This window comes from Neofelis nebulosa, chromosome 1 (genome assembly GCF_028018385.1).
Source record: "Neofelis nebulosa isolate mNeoNeb1 chromosome 1, mNeoNeb1.pri, whole genome shotgun sequence".
NCBI classification, from domain to species: domain Eukaryota; kingdom Metazoa; phylum Chordata; class Mammalia; order Carnivora; family Felidae; genus Neofelis; species Neofelis nebulosa.
In genome coordinates, this window is record NC_080782.1 from 172,754,000 (window position 1) to 172,773,306 (window position 19,307).

The 19,307-nt window shown below is 36.4% G+C and overlaps 1 protein-coding gene across 9 annotated transcripts in view; it reads right to left on the reverse strand.

The window, feature by feature from the left end:
- The window catches only part of CLYBL (citramalyl-CoA lyase), a 264,184-nt gene that overhangs the window by 24,532 nt on the left and 220,345 nt on the right, over positions 1-19,307 (reverse strand). For 8 of the 9 annotated variants that reach the window (XM_058743881.1, XM_058743891.1, XM_058743870.1 and 5 more), the window contains exons 4-7: positions 17,989-18,090; positions 16,193-16,286; positions 14,650-14,817; positions 9,951-10,075 (exon numbers count right to left, since the gene is read on the reverse strand). In XM_058743881.1, the coding sequence (XP_058599864.1) occupies positions 9,951-10,075; positions 14,650-14,817; positions 16,193-16,286; positions 17,989-18,090 (489 nt within the window). Of the gene's footprint in view, positions 1-5,405; positions 5,946-9,950; positions 10,076-14,649; positions 14,818-16,192; positions 16,287-17,988; positions 18,091-19,307 lie in introns of those variants that run through there. The other variant, XM_058743908.1, reaches the window with a different exon arrangement.

Genomic DNA, 19,307 nt, shown 5'->3' on the forward strand with positions numbered 1-19,307 from the left:
ATATATATTTGTTTTATATATTATATATTTAATTTTTTATTTTGATGTGATTTATAAAAAAAATAACTATCATATCTAAGCTTATTTCAGAGATATTATTACTCAGGATGAGGCTGAAAAAATGGTAGATAGGTAAGGTGCAAATAAGCAAATATGTGAAAATGTAATTAAAAGCTAAAAAAAGTTTTTAATGTTTATTTATTTTGAGAGAGAGAGAGCACACACGAGCAGGGGAGGGGCAGAGAGAGAGGGAGAGGCAGAATCTCAAGCAGTCTCTGTGCTGTCTGTGTAGAACCCAACTCGGGGCTCCAATGCAAGAACCATGAGACCAAAACCTGAGGTGAAATCAAGAGACAGACGCTTAACCAACTGAGCCACCCAGGTGCCCTGAAAATGTAACTTTAATAACTGAATTTAGGAACAACTGAAATATAACATGCTTCCATCCTGAGTTTCCACTTGACAGTTTTTACTATAATTATTATGACATCAGAAATACTGAAGAATATTTTCAGTGAGAGAAAATTCAATAATAAATATGTGAATGATATTTTAAGTTCTCAAAAACCTAAAGCATTTGTAAGAAAGATTAAAGGGGATGACATTTGATTCTTGTAGGTGCTTCTTAGTAACAGTAACCCTTTGCTTTATAGAAACACGTCTTTTAAAGTTGCCATTAAGGTAGTAAAAGAATATTTCTGAAGACTTGGAAAATAGAGAACATGTTTTTCTTATTTTAACACCTAAATTGTAGTGATAATTTGGTAGATATTTTAATAATATTTTGAATTAAAATTCAATAGCCAATTCCTGCAATAGCCAGAGAATTTTAGATGCTAACGTAGGTCTACATGAATTTCTAAGAGTTCAGCTGAATTCATTCAACACGGTCGACAATTCACATTGGGCTGATGGGTCGTTACTACCAGTGCTGAGATTCTGACAGATGATATTCCATGGCCTTTGATAGGGAAGCCCTTTAAATGATCCCTAAGAATGTAATAGTTGGAATATCTGAAGAGGGGTTAGTTTTGAGCCAACTGGTGAATGCAGCGACAACTGCTTGGGAAGGCATCTCAGCCCCTGTCTCAGACACGGCCTTAGAAGGGGCATGGGGTGTCGGGGATCCTGCCTGCTGGACAGCCTATCAGATTTATTTTCCGATTTCTGAAAGGTGAAAAGCCTGGAGAAGCTGCCTCCTTTCCTCCATCTTTTCCCGACTTGTACAAACTCTTGTAGTTCTCCGACTTGTACAAACTCTGAGCACAGAACCATCAGTGGGGTCTGGAAGGCAGCGCCCCTGATGCTCCCCAGGGCACTTCTACCGGCCAGGTCAGTAGTGGCCCAAGAGGACACCAAGGATCACCTGTCCAGGCAGCCCCTCTGTGACTTTCCACCAAACAGAAATAGACAACTCTCCAGGATGGGTGTTCTGAGGTGGTATTCTGTAGCTGAAACAAAAAGTGCACAGAGATACATACAGAGAAAGGGTCTTGCTTCTCTTGTTTAAGGCACCTTGGTGCAGAGGTTAGGAATATGGGCTTTTGGATCAGCTACACCTTGAACTCAAGCTTTGCCTTTTCCTAGCTGTGTGTGATCTGCAGCACACACTGTTACTTTTCTAAGCCTCAGTTTCTTCACCTGTAAAATGGGGATGATAATACGTCCCTTAGAAAATTGTGTTGAGAATAAAATAATGTATACAATGGCCTGTCATGCAACAGGCTCTCAGTACATGGGAGCTGCCACTGCTGCCACCACTACCATTCCTGTCACTGCTGCTGTGACTGTGTCCTCTCTGAGACTGCTGCCACTACCACAGCCAATGCTGTCACCTCTACCTGATTGCTATTGCCACCACCACAATCCCTGCTACTCCTGCCACTGCTATTGTTGGCTGGAGATGATTTAATTCCATTTATCACAGAAAGGTTCAGTGAAGTGTACAGTATTTGAATCATAACAGGATTTTACGTCTTCAGAGTAGCTTTGAGGGTTCTGAGGGACATCAACATTCTGGAAGGTGCAATGAGCAGAGGCCAACTCATGCCTAAAGCTTCCCACCCCCTCCAAGCATAAATCAGAGACTGAACTGTCGCTTTAAGAAACTAGACTCAGGGGTGTGACATAATTTGACACCTCATCAGTATTTGAAAACAAGTACATTTAAAAGAACTTAAAAGCTTAGAATATCAGCTGAGGAGATACTAATGAAATACAGGTGACCTGATATTGGGAGCATCACTTACACTGGAGGAGGAGGTAAAACAGGACAGGGTTTCCAGCAACAGAGAGCAGGAGAAGGAAGAATACTGGCAAAGGCAAATGGCCCAATGCATTTATATAAAAAGGAGGAAACTCCCCGGAATGTGGAAACTGAGTGAATGTAAAATGAATAGACATCATTAACATTTTGCTTTTTAAAAAGGAAGCATGAAATCACTTAGCTTTAGCCCTGCATGGAAAATGGAAACACTTGTGTTATACTCCAGTAAGGTTATCTGGGGACTTTACCAACAGTTGTAGGAGGCTGGAGGAGAAAAGAAGAGACAGTGGAAGGCTTGCGAGATGAATTTGGCAGGGAAGACAGAGGTGACTGGACAGGAGGGAGGAGAGCAGAGGTGAATGTTTGGGTCAATTATCTTAATATGTGACGGGTCCCGAGTTGTCTACTTGCCCAGATGGAGGGTCTCAGTGGATTGGAGCCATCTTTACTACACAAACGGAAAGGGGAGACCAAAGGTGCCTTCGTTTTGAAAATTCTTCTCAGAGCCCACGAAATGTAGGCTGCAAGATGTATCTTTAAAAATATTCAGGCAGGATGATCAGATAGGGACAGACATGTCTTTATTTTAAATTATCTTTTGACAAGGAAATTTAGAAAAACCTGGCCAGGTATGCCGCATGGAAAGCTACCTACTGAAATGAAACAGTTGGATTTATAAGCATATTGCAATCTAAAGGAGTTTCCACATTTGCTAGCACATTTGAGGTCATCCTTAATTTTCTGGATTTTTTTTATAGCTTTATCAAGGTATAATTTGCATACCATAAAATTCACCCATTGTTAAGTGAATAATGGGTTGATTTTTAGTTAATTATGAAGAGCTCTGCAGCCATCATCTTCCTCTCAGATTTTTTTTAAACAGAAATCTTACTTGAAAATAGTTTTATTTTTAACACTGAGTTAAACATGTAAACATTTTTATTTAATTTAGAATATTTTATGCCATATTTAAGCTGGTATTGCCTATGAGAAAAGCAGAGGGTGGAAGTCATTTTAAGGCAGCTTGTAGCTAAGAGCAGTAATATTACACTTCTATTTTATAACCTGTGGGCTCATTCTTTCTTTGGAAAACACATCTACATGAACTAACATTAACTCAAAGTCACTTTAAACTTCAAAGATTAAAATATCACTGAAGAACAATGATGAAATAACTGGTGAAAAGATTTTCTTCCAATTATTCTAGAAGTGAACAAAAGGTCAGTATGATATAAACTGTTAAAAGTACAGTGAATAATTTCTTTCTAGCACTGTCAGAAACTTGGAAACTAGTTTGCTAAATAGTATTTACTAAATGTATATTGTATACCTATTTCTGTCCAAAATGCTGTGGGGAGGTATGTGATTCAGCAAATAGAATTCCTTACTCCCTAGGGTGGTGGTGAGAAAGTTCCCTACTTTCTTTTCATTCAGGTCCACTAACCTAAAGTGGAAAAAAAAATTGTAGAAACTCTTGATTTAATAAAATAAAAATTCCCCTGCTTTTAATATAAAAAGATTTATAAAATTCCTTAATAAGTACAACAAAAAATTCAAAGAATGCTCTGAACTTCTTTACTATAATCAGGTAAAGGAGAGAAGGCAACAGATGGTCGTGGGGTATGGAGATGATGTGGTAAAGAGACAGAAAGAAAAAGAGGAAAAAAAGGGAGAGAATCAAAAACAGATAAAGAAAAAGAAGAAAAAAGCAAGAATTCGTGGAAAGGAAAAACGAGGAAGGAACAGGAAAGCCATACATAGAATCACACACATACGGACCCACACACACAAAAAGAGAAATACTCTACGAGGAAAAAAAGAGAGATGTCCAAGGAGTAAAACCATCCTTTCATGGCCCGTATTTGGATCTTGCTATTAAAGACGCTGAAAGCCATGGTGTGTTTGTGCAACCACAGGTGTAAGAACAGGACATTGGGAACCTGTCCTTCGAGCGAGATGAAACGAGGCTCAGGGCGAGATACGGCCTCTTTGCCAAAGGCTCCCAGTGTAGCTCGGAGAGTTTCCAATCTACACTGGGAGATAGAATGAAAGATGACTAATAGAACAGAACGGGGTGTGTGGTGATCAGAGCAGAAGTCTTTCTGGGGCAGGACAGAATTGGGAAGGAGGGCACCATGTGGGGAATGATGGCAGGGAGTGCTGGGAAGGCACACGGATACTCTTGCTCTTTCCCTCCTCATCAGTTTCTGCTCAGGCAAAAAAAAAAAAAAAAAAGCGTATGACTAAGAAAAAGATACCAATGTGAACTAACCAAATTCACATTTTGTTTGTGACAGAATACTTTTAAGGTTCTGTCTGGTTTTGGTCATTAGCCTAGGGTCACCAGGACCCAAGTGAAACCTCACTGATGCCAACTATGTTCATATCTTTATTTATAAAGTTTGCCCTGAATTCTGGTTGGGGCTCTATCACCACCTTGGCTGTGAGTGACCTTGGGTAGCTTCTAAACCCTTGTTGAGTCTTACTGTATTAAGTTGTAAACTGAAAGAATTTAACTAGAAGATTTCTGAGATTTTATCCAACTAAAAGAATTATATTTTTAATTGAAATTGAGCAAAAAAAATTTCTTGAGACTATAAATCAGAATAGAAAAATTTTGATTAAAATATCCCTAAGAACATGCTATAAATTAAGGTTGAAGCAAACAACTTTAAAAATCAGCAGATTTAACCTACATATATGATCTCTTATCTAGTACTAAACCATTTGCCACTAAAACTGTGAAATAGGATCTATCAGCACTAGAACTGTATTGCCTTGATATACATGTTTAGATCTGCAATTTGTTGTGAATCATATATCAGCCTTGAAGTCCTCATTGGCAGACTATCAACTTTTTAAAGAATTTGACTTTTTAAAGTCAAATCTATGGCATATAATTGTAAAAATATTAAATGAACAAGGAAATAAAGGGAGAAATGTAATAACTATGCATCTCAAAAGTAAGGTTATGTTCCTTCATCTTTCATTTTCACCAGACATCACTCAGTTCTGATTTTCGTATTCCTGCTTACAAATAAAGGGGGAAAGGCTGTGGGTGGTGGGACGCATGGGTGTGGGAGGGTACACTGTTGTCTATTAGTGGAATCAACCCTTTCAGCTGACAAAGACAACAACCAAATCTTTAGATGGTTTATTTGATCTGCGTGAAAGAGTGGCAGTGGGATTTCTGGCACTTGAATAAGCGGAAACAATATTTTTGGCTAGAGAGAATTCTGAGTTCTCTCAGGGAGTCTTCTAGAAGGCCATCTGGCCCAAACAGTATTTCTTTTGTAAAGCCCTGCATTTGGAAACACAAATGAAAGGTGTATAAGCTGCAATCAGATACCTATGAAAATAATTTGCTTTCAGTATGTGGAGGGGGGTGGGTATTATTCTTTGTAATTCTCTAGATGAAAAGACTCACATGAGGAAAAAAAATCTTTCTTTAATAAGATATAAATTCCCAATTTATATTCCAGCAGAGGGTTTGCTTATTAATGTAAACTTATTAATTTACATTATTGTTTTCTCGCGAGTGAAAGTAGAATGTTTCGATGATGTTTACAGTTATTATGTCAAGTAGTGACCTTGTTTTTGACCTTTTATAATTGTTAACTGAACCTAGATTTTAAAGGGGAACATTTCCTCTTCCTTGGTTTTTAGCCAGCTTGTGAAGCTGTAACAAATGAAAATAACGAAAAAGACGAAATCCTTCCAAAACCAAATGAAGCACCTATAATAATGATCTGAGTAAAACTGAAAATGATGCATAGCCGTATTTGTGGTAGGATACTGCAGAAACAGGAATATTCTAGCAAAGTGTATCTTTAAAATCTATCACATGTAATATACTTTGCTATTCTTTCACATTTTTTCTGTTAGTCTCCATTTATAAACGAATGGTAAATTCTTATATTAAGATATCTAGAATTACCTATTAATCATTTCCTTTAGTTGTCATTTTTTGCCCAAGAAGAAATGAATATGAAAAGAGAAAACATTTAGCACTGGGTTTATAATAGAGACATGAAAAAATATGCTATATCATAATACATGAATGTATACATATTGCATAAATATTTATATGTACTTAACATGTAAGTTACATATCATGACATAAACTAAATATTTGCTTGAGATGTTTTCATTTCAGTTATCCAATATTCATACTATGCACAATTTTTAGTTGATAAAAAAAGAACTGTCAAAATCATATTTTTAATAAGCAATTCTAAATTCAGTTCTGAATAGAGAATTTTCAAATAGTGGAATTGCCACTAATATGGAAAAAATAACAGAAACAAAATCAGCCTTTAAGAAAATCCTTTATAAATTTAAAGTAAATCACATGGAAAGTGATTTATCCTGGCTAAAGTTTCTACCAATAATTTGAAGCTAAAATAATTAATGACATGAAGGTTATATCTCAAAATATATTTTTCTGGAAGGATTGGAGAAAGACTCAAGTTTGATTAATATTGTGGACATATATCTCACGACTCATGTCTGCAAGTTAGACATATTTTAGCTTATGGGAATTAAAATAGGAGCATAGAGTATGTGAAATGTTTTAAGCTTTTCCAACAGATTTTTACAAGAAAGGTGAGCTTGTAATGTCAATCTATAGCCTAATTCCTATTCGTGGGGACTGTTGTGCCAGGCAAAATTCTTTAGCCTATAAATATCTATAGTTTCCTGAAACAAAGCAGTCACTAGTATCATTATCCCAAATGGTACCATTATGCTGAATGGTGACAGATTATATGAGCAGATTATTATTTTTTTAATGTAAAGTATTTTTTACCTGACATTAGACTAAGGGGACATCTTCTAATTAAAATAAAACAACAAAAAATTCTGTGACACCAAACTGAACTCCAGTAAGTTACCTACTTGTGATCTAAGTATTCCCACAAATTTTGTTATTTGGAAGGGACAGAAGAAAAGGCAGAACTTTTATTTTTGATAATAATTATTATAGTTATGGAGTAAGAATAATTATTATTACTATAGAAAACACAAATGAACCAGCATTACCTGTGAACTTCAGCTATGGCTTTGGTCTCAGGGCAGAATATACTTTAAATACAATTTAAGCAGAAGTAGAGCAAGGCAAAAATATATAATTTTGCTTTCTTGGGTCATTTCTACTTAAAAACATTACTTGAATGAAATTTTCATCCGAGTGGGGAAAAAAAGGTCTTTTGGAAATTTGTAACTGTCTCACTAGGACACAAACTATCAGTTTCCTGTAGTTGAGAGAGTCACCTGTGCTTTGGACAAAATATCTGAGGGTAGATGTTTTCATCAGTGATTCACATTTGAAATAAAACAGATTAGATGTTTGTTGGAAGCAATACTTTATACAATTGAGCAACCTATTTATACTAAATCTTTACAAACAGAACGCACATTATTTAAACCCCAAGACCCTTCAAGACCCAGAGTCACCTACCTGCAGACCCAATTTTTGTGACCAGCCAATTTATAGGCAAAGTGAAAGAAACATGCGAACAGGATAAAATAACCATATGTCCCCACTGGAAGCCCCATTACTTGAATCATTTAAACCTTGCTGGACAAAGCACCAGGAGAATTTGCTGTAGGAAACAAACAGCAATGGGGCAGAGAGGAAATGACCTAATAGTAAGTCTCCCTTCTGCTCTAATTTCTGTGGTTCTGTGTTCAGAAAAGCTGTCCTGTCACACTGTTGTGGAAGCTTATACTCCAACAAGAGAGCATTTCTTATTTAAAAAAAAAAGCCAGTTCAGAATTTAACATTTAAGTTGCCATCATCAAAAGGCAAGGACACTTTGGGACAATTTTGTTTGGGAACAATACTTTTAAGATATGATGGAAAAGTGTTTTTGCTTTCATTCAAGAACTGAAATGCCAGCAAAAGAGTATGTTTCTAGTTTGAATTTTGTTTGTTGGCTACCGAAATTTAGGGTAACCTCTCCCATACTCCTAGCTGCTTACAATACCAAGAGGCATCCTTTGATGTGATCCAATGTGAAAACCAGGGTAGACTAACGGAGGCAGTGTTGACCCAGAACTGGAACTCTGCTTGGTCTGCCATTTTGATGACCCATATCTTGCCTCAGTTTATTATTTCAGTAGGAAGTATTTATCACATGCATATTCTTAGCTGGCAGAAGGTACACACAGAGAGGTGTAAAACATTTAGTGAATGTGTGCATAGGCACAGGCAGGAGAGGGGAGTGGATGGAGTTATTGGTATGTATGAATGGAAAAGTACATGGCTCTTCTCTTAGGTAAATACTTATGTGTATTCATGGAGCACCTGGGTTTTGGAGTCAAGATATAGAAATGAACATAAAACACAATGTCAGCTTCGAAATATTTTTCTATAAACTGCAGTGTTTTTCCAATAGCCACTCCTGATTTGAAATCAAAGAACACTATCCTGAAATTGGTGTCAGTCCAAATGGGATGTTTCTAATATCACATATTTTGCCTTTGGATTTTAAGTGCAGGTTTGTGCAAAGATGAGCCTGTGTGTGAGGGTGAACGTGTGTGCAAGGTCAGAGCTGAAGGCAGGTATCCATAATGAGCAGAGGGAGTGACCCACTTAATACTGTTACCCTCATTTCCAAGTCCCGGGATTTTTAGGTGTTTTTACTGCCAGTGAAAAGTGTTAAGTGGTACCTCTTACACTGATGTCACCAGTTCACCACCCAGAGCCAGTTTTGTCTTTTTTTTTTTTTTTTTTTTGTAAAGGGGACTGTTTAAGATTTAGAACCTGTTTAAGATTTAGAATGTTTCAACATTCTTTCTCTCCTAAGTACTTTTGCATAGTAGGTATTAAAACTCCACTCCTTATGTAAATAACAAGGCTGAGTTCAGATATTACCTCTAGGATAGATTTATAAATGCAACTTTCCCCCCATTCTCTTAAAAAGAGTCAAACGGTATTACTGCAAATAACCTTTAAGATAATTAACTGACAATGCTGCGAGTAGCATAAAATCTTCCTTCAGGCGACACCTAATTTAAGTGTTACTGGCACAAAGTGGAGACAGATTGCGCATCACTACTGCAATATTTACATAGCAGAAACCCACAGAGCAGGAAACGCGAGGCTCAATGATGCACTAAATTAGGAACAACCGTACTCCAGCGTTAATTTGCTCTCCATTCTATCCAAATCTCAGGTCCAGAAATTGGTACAGACACATATACAACCTCCCACTCTTAAAGGACTCAACCGGAGGAGATTTTGGTACATTTTTGCCCCAAAATTAATATAACTTGGAATTTATTTCTTCTCTCCACAAGGACCATTTGATCAAACTGTGTTTATTTCATTACAACTTGCTCTCACTTTGATCTAAAATTATTTTCCTATGAATGTTGGTTGTATCTGAGTCTGTAGAGAAAAACTAAACAGACTTCTATTTTCTCAAAGGCTTCCAATATAGTTTATGAACAGAATAAACTATAGAGAGACTTGAGGGCCAGTTTGCGAAATATTCAGAAACATGGAAGGGCCAATTTACCTGAAGTGAATTTCTCACTGGTGAATGCTGTCCCCCTGCCCCCATAACTTACCCCTCTCAATGCAATGGTTTTTGAAACAAATGAAACAACATATTTTTTATATTTTTCCCCACGGCATTTTAAACACCAGTTTCACCCAAGGTATTAAGAAAACGTTTACCTTTCCTAATTGTTGATGTTCTTTAAAGGCAGCGATCAGTTCTTCAGCCCACTTAATCTTTTCAGGGGAAGGAGAAAACTGTTCCTGAACCACGGCAATTTGGTTAGGGTGTATCACCTGCTTACCTACAAGAAGATTAATAACACCAGAAACACAAAACAACAAACAGATGTTCAAACAAAATGTTTCAACCAGGAAAGCCTCCTAATGCCTCACAGACTGTACGCAAAATAACTAATATTTTACAACTTTTTAAAAAGAAAGGAACTGCAATCTGGTAGGCTTTTCCAGAATACCACATAAGAAACCTAGAAGAATGGGAATAATTGTGTTTCCTATCCTATAGAAATACCACCTTAGCGCAGATAATCTCTAATTTTTAGTTACAGGTGGGTAGACTGGCAGCTCGCTGGCTAATCCTTTGGCAGAAACTTTAAAGGATAATAACTGCAAATTAGAGTGATTATTTTTAAAGTTTAAAAAAATGATATAACTCTTTCAAATTTTACAAGTTGTCTTTTGCTTATTTTGTATCATTTATCCCACCTGCCATGATTTCTTTTAGGAGTAGTCTGTTGGTTTTCATAAAGCTTACAGAAGCAGATGTCAAATAGTGGCTTATAATAACATATAATAACATATTAAGAAAATAACATTTTCTCTCTTATAGATGAATACAGTGTGCCATTTCTAACCACCAACAGAAAACTGGATGTCAATGAAAATATTTTATTCAGTACAGTGACACAGAAGGCAAATTTGAACAGTGGTTTGGTCTCTAGATTACTCCATTTTAAAATGTTTAAGTAAAAAAGTTACAGAAAGTTTCTCTACCCAAAAACATAACCAGATTTTCCCTTTTTTTAAATAGAATGAAGACTCAATATTTCCTTCTTTTATCAATATTTAGATACCCCAGAAGAAATCTTATCTCTGTAGTGATAGCTTTAAAAAAGCTTTCTGCTTCTTTCTTAAGTTTAAGGATCTTAAGTAAAAACATTACACAAACATAAGACTCACAGGGTTCTATGAAATCATGAAGTCATTAAAAGAAACAACTTAACAATCAGGGAAGTATGCAATTGAATCAGGTCATTAATAAAATACAACATAATTTAATGATATAATAATGACAAGGTTATATTTTATTACATACATTATAAAGTTATGGACATATTTGGTTCTTTAAAAATGAATGTGCACTTAATGATAATTTGCTCTCCTAAATTTATTTGTCCATATATCAATTTGTTTTGCTTTTGAAATAGTTGTTTTAACATTTAGGCAGTACAAATTATACTCTTGATGTTTTTAAAAACGGTCAATTCCTGTTACTCTCATTATTCTATTGAATAGGAAAAAACCCAATATTTGTTAAAAAAAAATTCTTAGTGTTTCAAGGAAAAGAGTTTAAATGAATAAATGTAACAGTATCTTTTCTTACAGTAGCAGAATTAGAACCCTTTCACATTGTTATTTCATTCTTATCTGTCAGCACACTAATACAACATTAAAACCCTATACAAATAAAGCTGCTTTAAATTATTTGAGGAATTGTGCTCGCTTCAGCAGCATATATACTAAAACTGAGGAATAATTTCAGGGAACAAATAATACCAGCGATGATAAATGAGAGCTTTTTTTAATAGTAGGTATTGCAATTATATTTAAGTAATCTAATTGTTGTTACAATATTATTAATAAAGGATATCAGTTCTGGTAGTCATTTTGTACTAATTGTTAGTCCTGAATTTTATAATTTATGTACATAATTTATACTGATGTGTTAAAAGCCAGATTTCACGGGAACTTCTTGGTACAGACACTACGACTTGAGGAGAAAAACAAACTATTTAGAAATGCTCTGAAACCATGGATGGCTTGCAAGTATCCATCTTTTAGGTAATGAGGGTAATTTTCAGATATGTGTTAAGTTTCAGAAATTTATGAACATCCATGTATGAAGTTATCTTTTGTCGATTCTTACATATCCCAACAACAGGACATCAGACTTTAATGTCATGTGGGAGTGAAGCAAATATTTTATACAGAAGAGCTGTTATTGGCAAGTTACTGAGGGTGCAAAATTGGAAGACATTAAAATTTATGACCATGAAATCCTTTTTACAGTACCACTTGATATATCGTGCTTTAAATCAATACCTGTCAAGTCTTTTAGGTGACTGTATGATGGTGTCATTTTTGTCTTCTACAAAAGACTGCAAAAAAGAAGAAAACCTACCGTGCTTCATATTTATAATCTTTCTTCTCAGCATGCAGGACTGGAATACCTGTGATGACTAAGTCAGCTGTTGAAGCTTTATTCCAAGATTTATTTTTGGCTTCTTTTTATAAAAATAATTCCTAATGTTAATAGCCACTTACAGAGCCAATGCATTGATTTAAAATCAATCTGCATGGACTGTGGCCCAGTGAAATAATGACTGCAGAAAAGAAACTATAACCTACTGTTTGCTGCATGGCTAACTTTAAAAAAATACAACTCATTAAAAATAATATATAATTTTGAAAAGTACAGAAAATCCTTATGGCACAGACTGTCCTTTATCAGCGTTACAGATATCACAATACTTCCATTTGATTTGAAAACTTTCAGCCACTTGCTTCAGATAGAGTATTTCCCCTTCCTTCTGTCCCTCCTTCCTTTCTCACTGTCCTCCCTTCCTGTGCAAAGCCCAAGTTATGGCAATTAAATGACAAATAATTAGGACAAACAGATCAGAACTGGGTCTAAAATACTCAAAGAAAGCCCTTATTGTTTAAAAATACTACAAGTAATCTCATATCTTATAATCAGACTAATTACCTTTTATTGGTATTAGAAATATAATTGGGACAACAAAGCCCTTCTTTCTAAAAATTGCAAAATGGTTATGAAGTGTAGCTCCCCACTTTACTGACTTGTTCACTTGCATATATAATGGGCACTGTACCCTCTGTGCCTCCCCATTCTCCCCCTGCTTCCATTTGTGTGTGTGTGTGATTTAATACTCCCTGTTGTTGAGAAACAATAGTGCCAAGCCCGTAAGCTCCTCACGCTGAGTTGGGCACAGTCTAGAAATTTAAATCTGATTTGAAGTAACTTGTCTTCTGCGATTGAATTAGGGACCAATTTAATTCAGTCCTGTTTCTTGGAGAAATTCTCAAACTCCTTTACAAGTTCTGGAGCAAACATTTACCCCGGAGGTAGCTGAGGACACCCAGGTTATACGGAATGATGGTGACACAGGCCAGCATCAATTCAGTGTTTTCAAAAAAAAATTTTTTTTATTGAATTAGTGCCCATTTCACAGCAACATCTGGCTGCTTGGCAGCCAGTGCTACACATTTTAGACCAACAACATCGAGGTCTATTAGATAGATTTCATGGAGCGTTTCTCCAACTTTTCCATTTGGGCTATTCCTAACTGGTCATTGGAAAGAGGCAGGTGTAACACGCCACAGAGACAAGGACAACCTCAGGGCTGGGGTAGAGGGACTCTTTCTTTCTTAGTCACTATTAAATGTAGGGAGAATTCATTTATTAATAGTTCAGATGACTGGAAACTATTTCTCTAGAAGAGATCACATTCGTTTATTAAACAAATTTGGCGGTGGAATCATATTTTATTTTGACTCTTCATGTTAAAAACATAAAAACAAATGTCAGAGCTTCATTTAATTCTAATGTAACATTAACATTGTTTCTTAAGTTGTTTAATTTTATTTGGGGTTAAACCACCATCCATTAAGAGATCTTTTACATTGAAGGTCACTGTATGAAATATTTATCTCCATAATCCCTAACTGGCCGCATTTCAAAAATATTTACAAAAGGGATAGTAAGGATGTTTGTCTCTTTTCCTTCTTATCTGGGTTCATTTCAGATCATGATGGTCTTGTAACTTGCAGCAGCAGAAGAAATAAGAATAAAAGAGCTTATGGTGTTTCTTATCCGCAGTTGCGTGTGTGTGTGTGAGTGAACACAACCACAGACATGTGTTTGTGTGTAGAATCCTACTGTGGTTTTGAAAAAAATGGATTTCTATTGCAAAAACACAATTTTCGGTTGCTCTCCAGACTCCTGGGGATCTGAGTGATCGGACATAGCAATCAAGAGATATCTGCCTGCGCTCCAGGATGGGATTGCAGGGGACCCACTGATCTGAGTGCCAGCCAATGCCCGTAGGTGTCGTCAGGTGCAGAGACACGTACTGGGAGGTGGGACAGAAGGAAGGGGCTTGAAGTGGCAGGAGAATATAAAAGTAAAAAAAAAAAAAAAAATCAAAGAAGATATCACTGTTGTTTTTCAGAAATGAATTAATATTTTGAACGTTGGAGGAAAATTTTCTTCTACCCATCAAGCCAAGTTCTTATGGCAATTCCCTCAAAAACACTTCTGTAATAGCTTCATCCCTCCCTGAGGGTCAGCAAAAACAAAATACTTAAGAGAAAAAGTGGTAACTAATGTAAAGAGAAAATAAAACGAGTGCTTTGTTTTTTGACTTGCGGAGCCAAAGGAAACCATGACCATTTATATAGCAGGTTCTTGCCCTAGATGGCTTTTTCACACGCCAGATAGAATAAGTATAAGAGACATGCGGCTGCAACAGAAACACGACTTTCTGGTTGTAGTTCTACCTTTATGGAGTGTTTGCGAATTTAGATACTGCTTCTAAGATGTCATCAAGAGTCATACCGGTAAACCCCATTGCGGCTCCTTCCCTGGACTGCCTGAGGAGCCCCTCTCCATCTCGAAAGTCGATGTACACCAGATCTATGGCCTGCAGACCAAAGGCCTTCGCTATAACAATAATCTTTTGTCGGGCGTACAGAATATCTTGGGCTTCTTTACCACTTGTTGCACCTGAAATGGGATGTTGACAGCAAAGGGAGACATTAACTCTGGAAACCAAACCCAGCCATCTATTGTAGAAACTCCCTTTGTAAAGACATCTATGTCATCCTGGGAACTGCTTCCCAGCAAAACTATGATTCTAGTATAGACGAAGAAAGGGATATGTGGATGCAGAATTAAATTTCATATGTGTCTATTTCTCTTGGAAGGCATCGTTCAGTGTCATTACTTGTGTGTGGAGTAAGAAAAGGCCCCTCCTGTATCTCAGGAGATAGAATCACAAATGATGGGTCCCAAATTACTTCTGGTATATTTTTTCCTTCTTGCCATTGCTTGGAAAGTATTAATCCAAAGACAGCACCACAAAAGGTGGCCGAGTGGCTGTGCAAGGAAATGGTTAACTTCTCTCACCGAGCACAGAAATTTGCGTGCTGTGGTTGCAGTGTCCTGCCATAACTAAGGTTCTGAGCCAAATAGAGCAGCTTCAGGGTTTGGACGAAGAACTTGGGGAAACGGAAGGGCACTCATTTTGAAAGAGGCAGAAAGTGTCCGCTGAACTGTCGGAAACACAAAAGTCTCCTGGAAAGGCTGGTATTAAAATAAGTTCCTTTTCTTTCACCCTAGGAGCGGGTGTGTATGGAGTATCACTGTTTCTATTTGGACCGTGACACTGCTCAGGGAAAGCGCCAGTATTGAGGCCACTGGAACTGTGGTTCTGCAAATGCTTTGTGGCCTTGGCCTCTTTTCTAGGTATGTCCACAGTCTCTAGTTATCCCTGTACCCAGACCAGAAGCATAGTACCCAACGGATGGGGAAGATCAGTGGAAACTAGCATGCTATCTCAATAAATGTTTAATAAGAAGAGTTCTGAAATATACTTTAGGAGGAATTTAGGATCTATTTTAAATAATATTTGCATACTACATTTAGTGTAGAAAATGATTCATTAAAGCAAATGTGAAATTGCTTTAAATTTGTGTTAGAAGCCTAGACAGCCCTCATACTGATGTGAAAATAAAATATTTAAGCAATGGAGAGGTTGTTCATATATTATTATGTACAAAGTAGATGTCATATGTTCCTGAACCACATCTGAGGTTGCAACAGGCTTTTTATTATTTTATACATGAACAGAAGTAATAATGTAGTGTTCTGGAAGCAGGACAGCTCTGAGGGGCCCTAAATTATCAGAAAGTATTGCCCATTCAGCTGAACAACAATTGTCATGGTTGGTAAATATATATTGTCATGTAAATGTCCATTCATGAAGGGGCAAAGAAAAAATACATCCATCCATACACACACGCACGCACGCACACACACATGCACGCACACACGCATGCACACATAGAGATTGAAAAAGAGAGAGAGAGAAATGTGATACCTATGCTGGCTCGAAAGTCTTCTCCTCCAAAAACAACAGCATCTAGAAAAAGACCCACTTGAGGTCCGGTCTTTAGTGCTTCTTCACACACGGTCTGTGAAGGAACAGAACAGAACCAAATCTCACAGAAGTGAACAGTTTGGAGAGAAGCAGCATGATGTATTTAAGTGACAGAAAGATCCAACTCTTCACACAGTTTGGCTGAAAGCAAACTAGCAGCCCTAAAAATGCAGTCCAAATTCACTTCTTTTCAAAGGCATTTAATATTGTCCAAGATAAGTATGTTGTATAGATTTGCTTTGCTTAATGGACTGTAGGAATATAGTTATAAATGGATTTTAATATAATATTCAAATCGTAGTTCATCTAATTTCTAGAGAAACTTTGAATTAACTCATTTTGATTGTACTATAAATTATTTCTGCTTTTCCAATATTCATTCTTGCTTTAAGAGACTCTCAAACAATAAACATAAAACATAAGAAGAATTTTTAAATCAAATTCACTGGATTATTTGCATTAGGATCAGGATTTCTTAGTAAATGGCCTCAGGACTAAAGACATACAAAAATCTACAATTCCAGAGGGGAAAATAAAAATGAACAAGACATCCAAGATGTATTAATTAGCAACTTCCATATTTCTATGTGAAAATAAAGATTAATAACATTTGTCATAGCTGGAACTGAATTAACAAAGGTGGAGATTCAGCATGTGGGTGGGGAAAACATGAAAATGGGGTGAGCACACTGTTGATTAATTTCAGAGGCTGTAAGTGCTCTAAGTACACTATGGCATATAACGGTACAAGAGAGTTTAGAATTCAATCGTTGTATGAATCTAGTTGCATCTAAGGGATATGCTTTGATTGTATCTCAGAACTGTGGGGCAGGCTGGAAGAATCTGTGGTCAGTGGTGTAAACACGCTGATCATGAGGCTGGAAGCGGCTCCCAAACATGCAAACATCCTGCAAGGTCCAGTAGGTCTCAAAGTTTCCTCTCAGAGCGTTTACTCCCATATTATCTAAGGCAGTTCAACTATCTTTTTTCTTTGTTTTTAGGGACTTCTTCTCTCCTGCCCTCTGAAACGGGGTGCTACATTGATGTTAACAAGTCAGGTGAAATGGGAGGCATATTTTGGAAAACAGTTTAAATGATCAGTGATAAAAGGGAGGAAACAAGGTAGCCATGAAATTGTTAAGGCAAATTGTTTAAGGCAGCTTAAACAATGCTGGAAAACCCCTGGCTCAGCTAATCTTCCTGAATGTGTACTGGGAAATACTTTATGTTCTAATGTGGCAAACTGAAATAATATACTACAACTTACTGGTGTATACTAACCTACAAATAGCAATCTTATATAGTAGGCATTATGGCTAACGTTGCTACAAAGAGGGCAGAAAATTTCCCAATAGAAGGCAATTGTATACAAAAGAATAATTGAAAGTTAATTCATAAGGGCAACAAAATACATTTTCATGTACATTTCAACTATAAATATAGTAATTCAAAGCATATGTTTATATATGTTTATTTAATTAAAATAAGAATATATAGACATTTCATTTAAATATTTAGGTCTGGGAAGTTTTCCCTTGCTACTTGACCAATCTCTTTGTCTTCTAAGATGCTCACAGCCTGATTTTGGATTATTATAGGCAATAAATGGTGCTCAAGGTTTACTTTGCTTTAAAAATATTTCTAGAAAAATAGTTTAAGTAGATGTCAAGAGAACAGAAGTTCTCTTTAGGTAGTAAATAAAATACTAACTTATTAGTCACATTATGTTTTCTTACCTTAAAATTGAGCAAACCCATTGCAGTTTCCACAAAAGGGATTAAATTCATAGGTTGTTCAAGTTTTCGGCCTTTTAAGTAGAATGAAAATTTGTCTGAAAACTAAAACCAAAAGTGTCATAGGTGATTAGCAGGGGAAAAAAATGTACAATCACTAAAATGTTAGTCACAAAAGTAGTATTCAAGTCTTTGGCCTAAGGAAGTAATATCCCAGCTTATTTCGTACACAAAAAAAAGAATTAAAACAGAACAAAACAAAACAAAAACAGGAGGAAAGACCAAAGGAAAAAGGTAACAAAGTTCCACCAAACTGAATAGTAAAACTTCAAGCATTCTAATTTTTTTTTCCCCCCTAAAGGAGTAATTTGAGGCCTAGGAGTTAGAAGTGGAAAGAGAGATTCTGGAGTTTAAATGCTTTTCTTAAAAACATATTTGCTTAAGACCTCTAGCCTTCACGTCGTTAAATGCAAATGGTAGGCCCCCAAAACAGCAAAGTGTTGCTCTACCTGCCTTTCTGTTTTTGTTTTGGACCAGGCACTGACATCAGTGTAACTGTTCAGCAGCCTTCTGCGTGGCACCCACATTATTCATTATAGCACCATTATCCTTTGTTCAGAAGGTTTTTCTTCATAATTTTTTAGCTTACCTAGGAAGACCTTAAAAAGGAAGTTTAATTCTTTGAAGACCAAAGCTCGCCAATTTTTTCCATGAGACCAGTTCACAGCTAGCTCTGTGCTGCCAGTGGGGTAGCCCAAATTCCAAAATCTATCATCTGGAAACATACAAAAGCTCTTGCACAGATCTCCACCACCACTACCCCCCCCTTTCAAAAGGAAAAAAAAAACCCCACCACACTCTAAATTGTAAATCTATTATGTCTATCTAGATCTAATAAGATGTAGGGAGATAAAAAAAAAACACACAGGTATGACAAAGATATTTTTGTAAATAAAGATGAAAACATATATATCCATTTTAAATTTAAGGAATATTCAGCCATTAATGGATATCAAAGGAAAAGGGAATTTTAATCATCTCTCCATTCAGTCTCAGTTGGGTAAATCATATCTAAGAGATTTGCATAAATATAAACCATCAAAGACTTTTCATCTTCAAAGGGGGTTTCAAGACCCTATAAGCTTTGTACTGTAATCATCGGAGGTCACCACCCTGCAGGAATAGGGCTGCTATGGCAACATAAAAAAACTAATGCTTAAGGCTTAGCATAATATTCTGACTAATAGAAAGGAAACTCATTTTAAAAGCTGGCAGCCTATTTACCAGAAGCAGGATTAGAGGTGTTATTTCCCCTTTTAGCT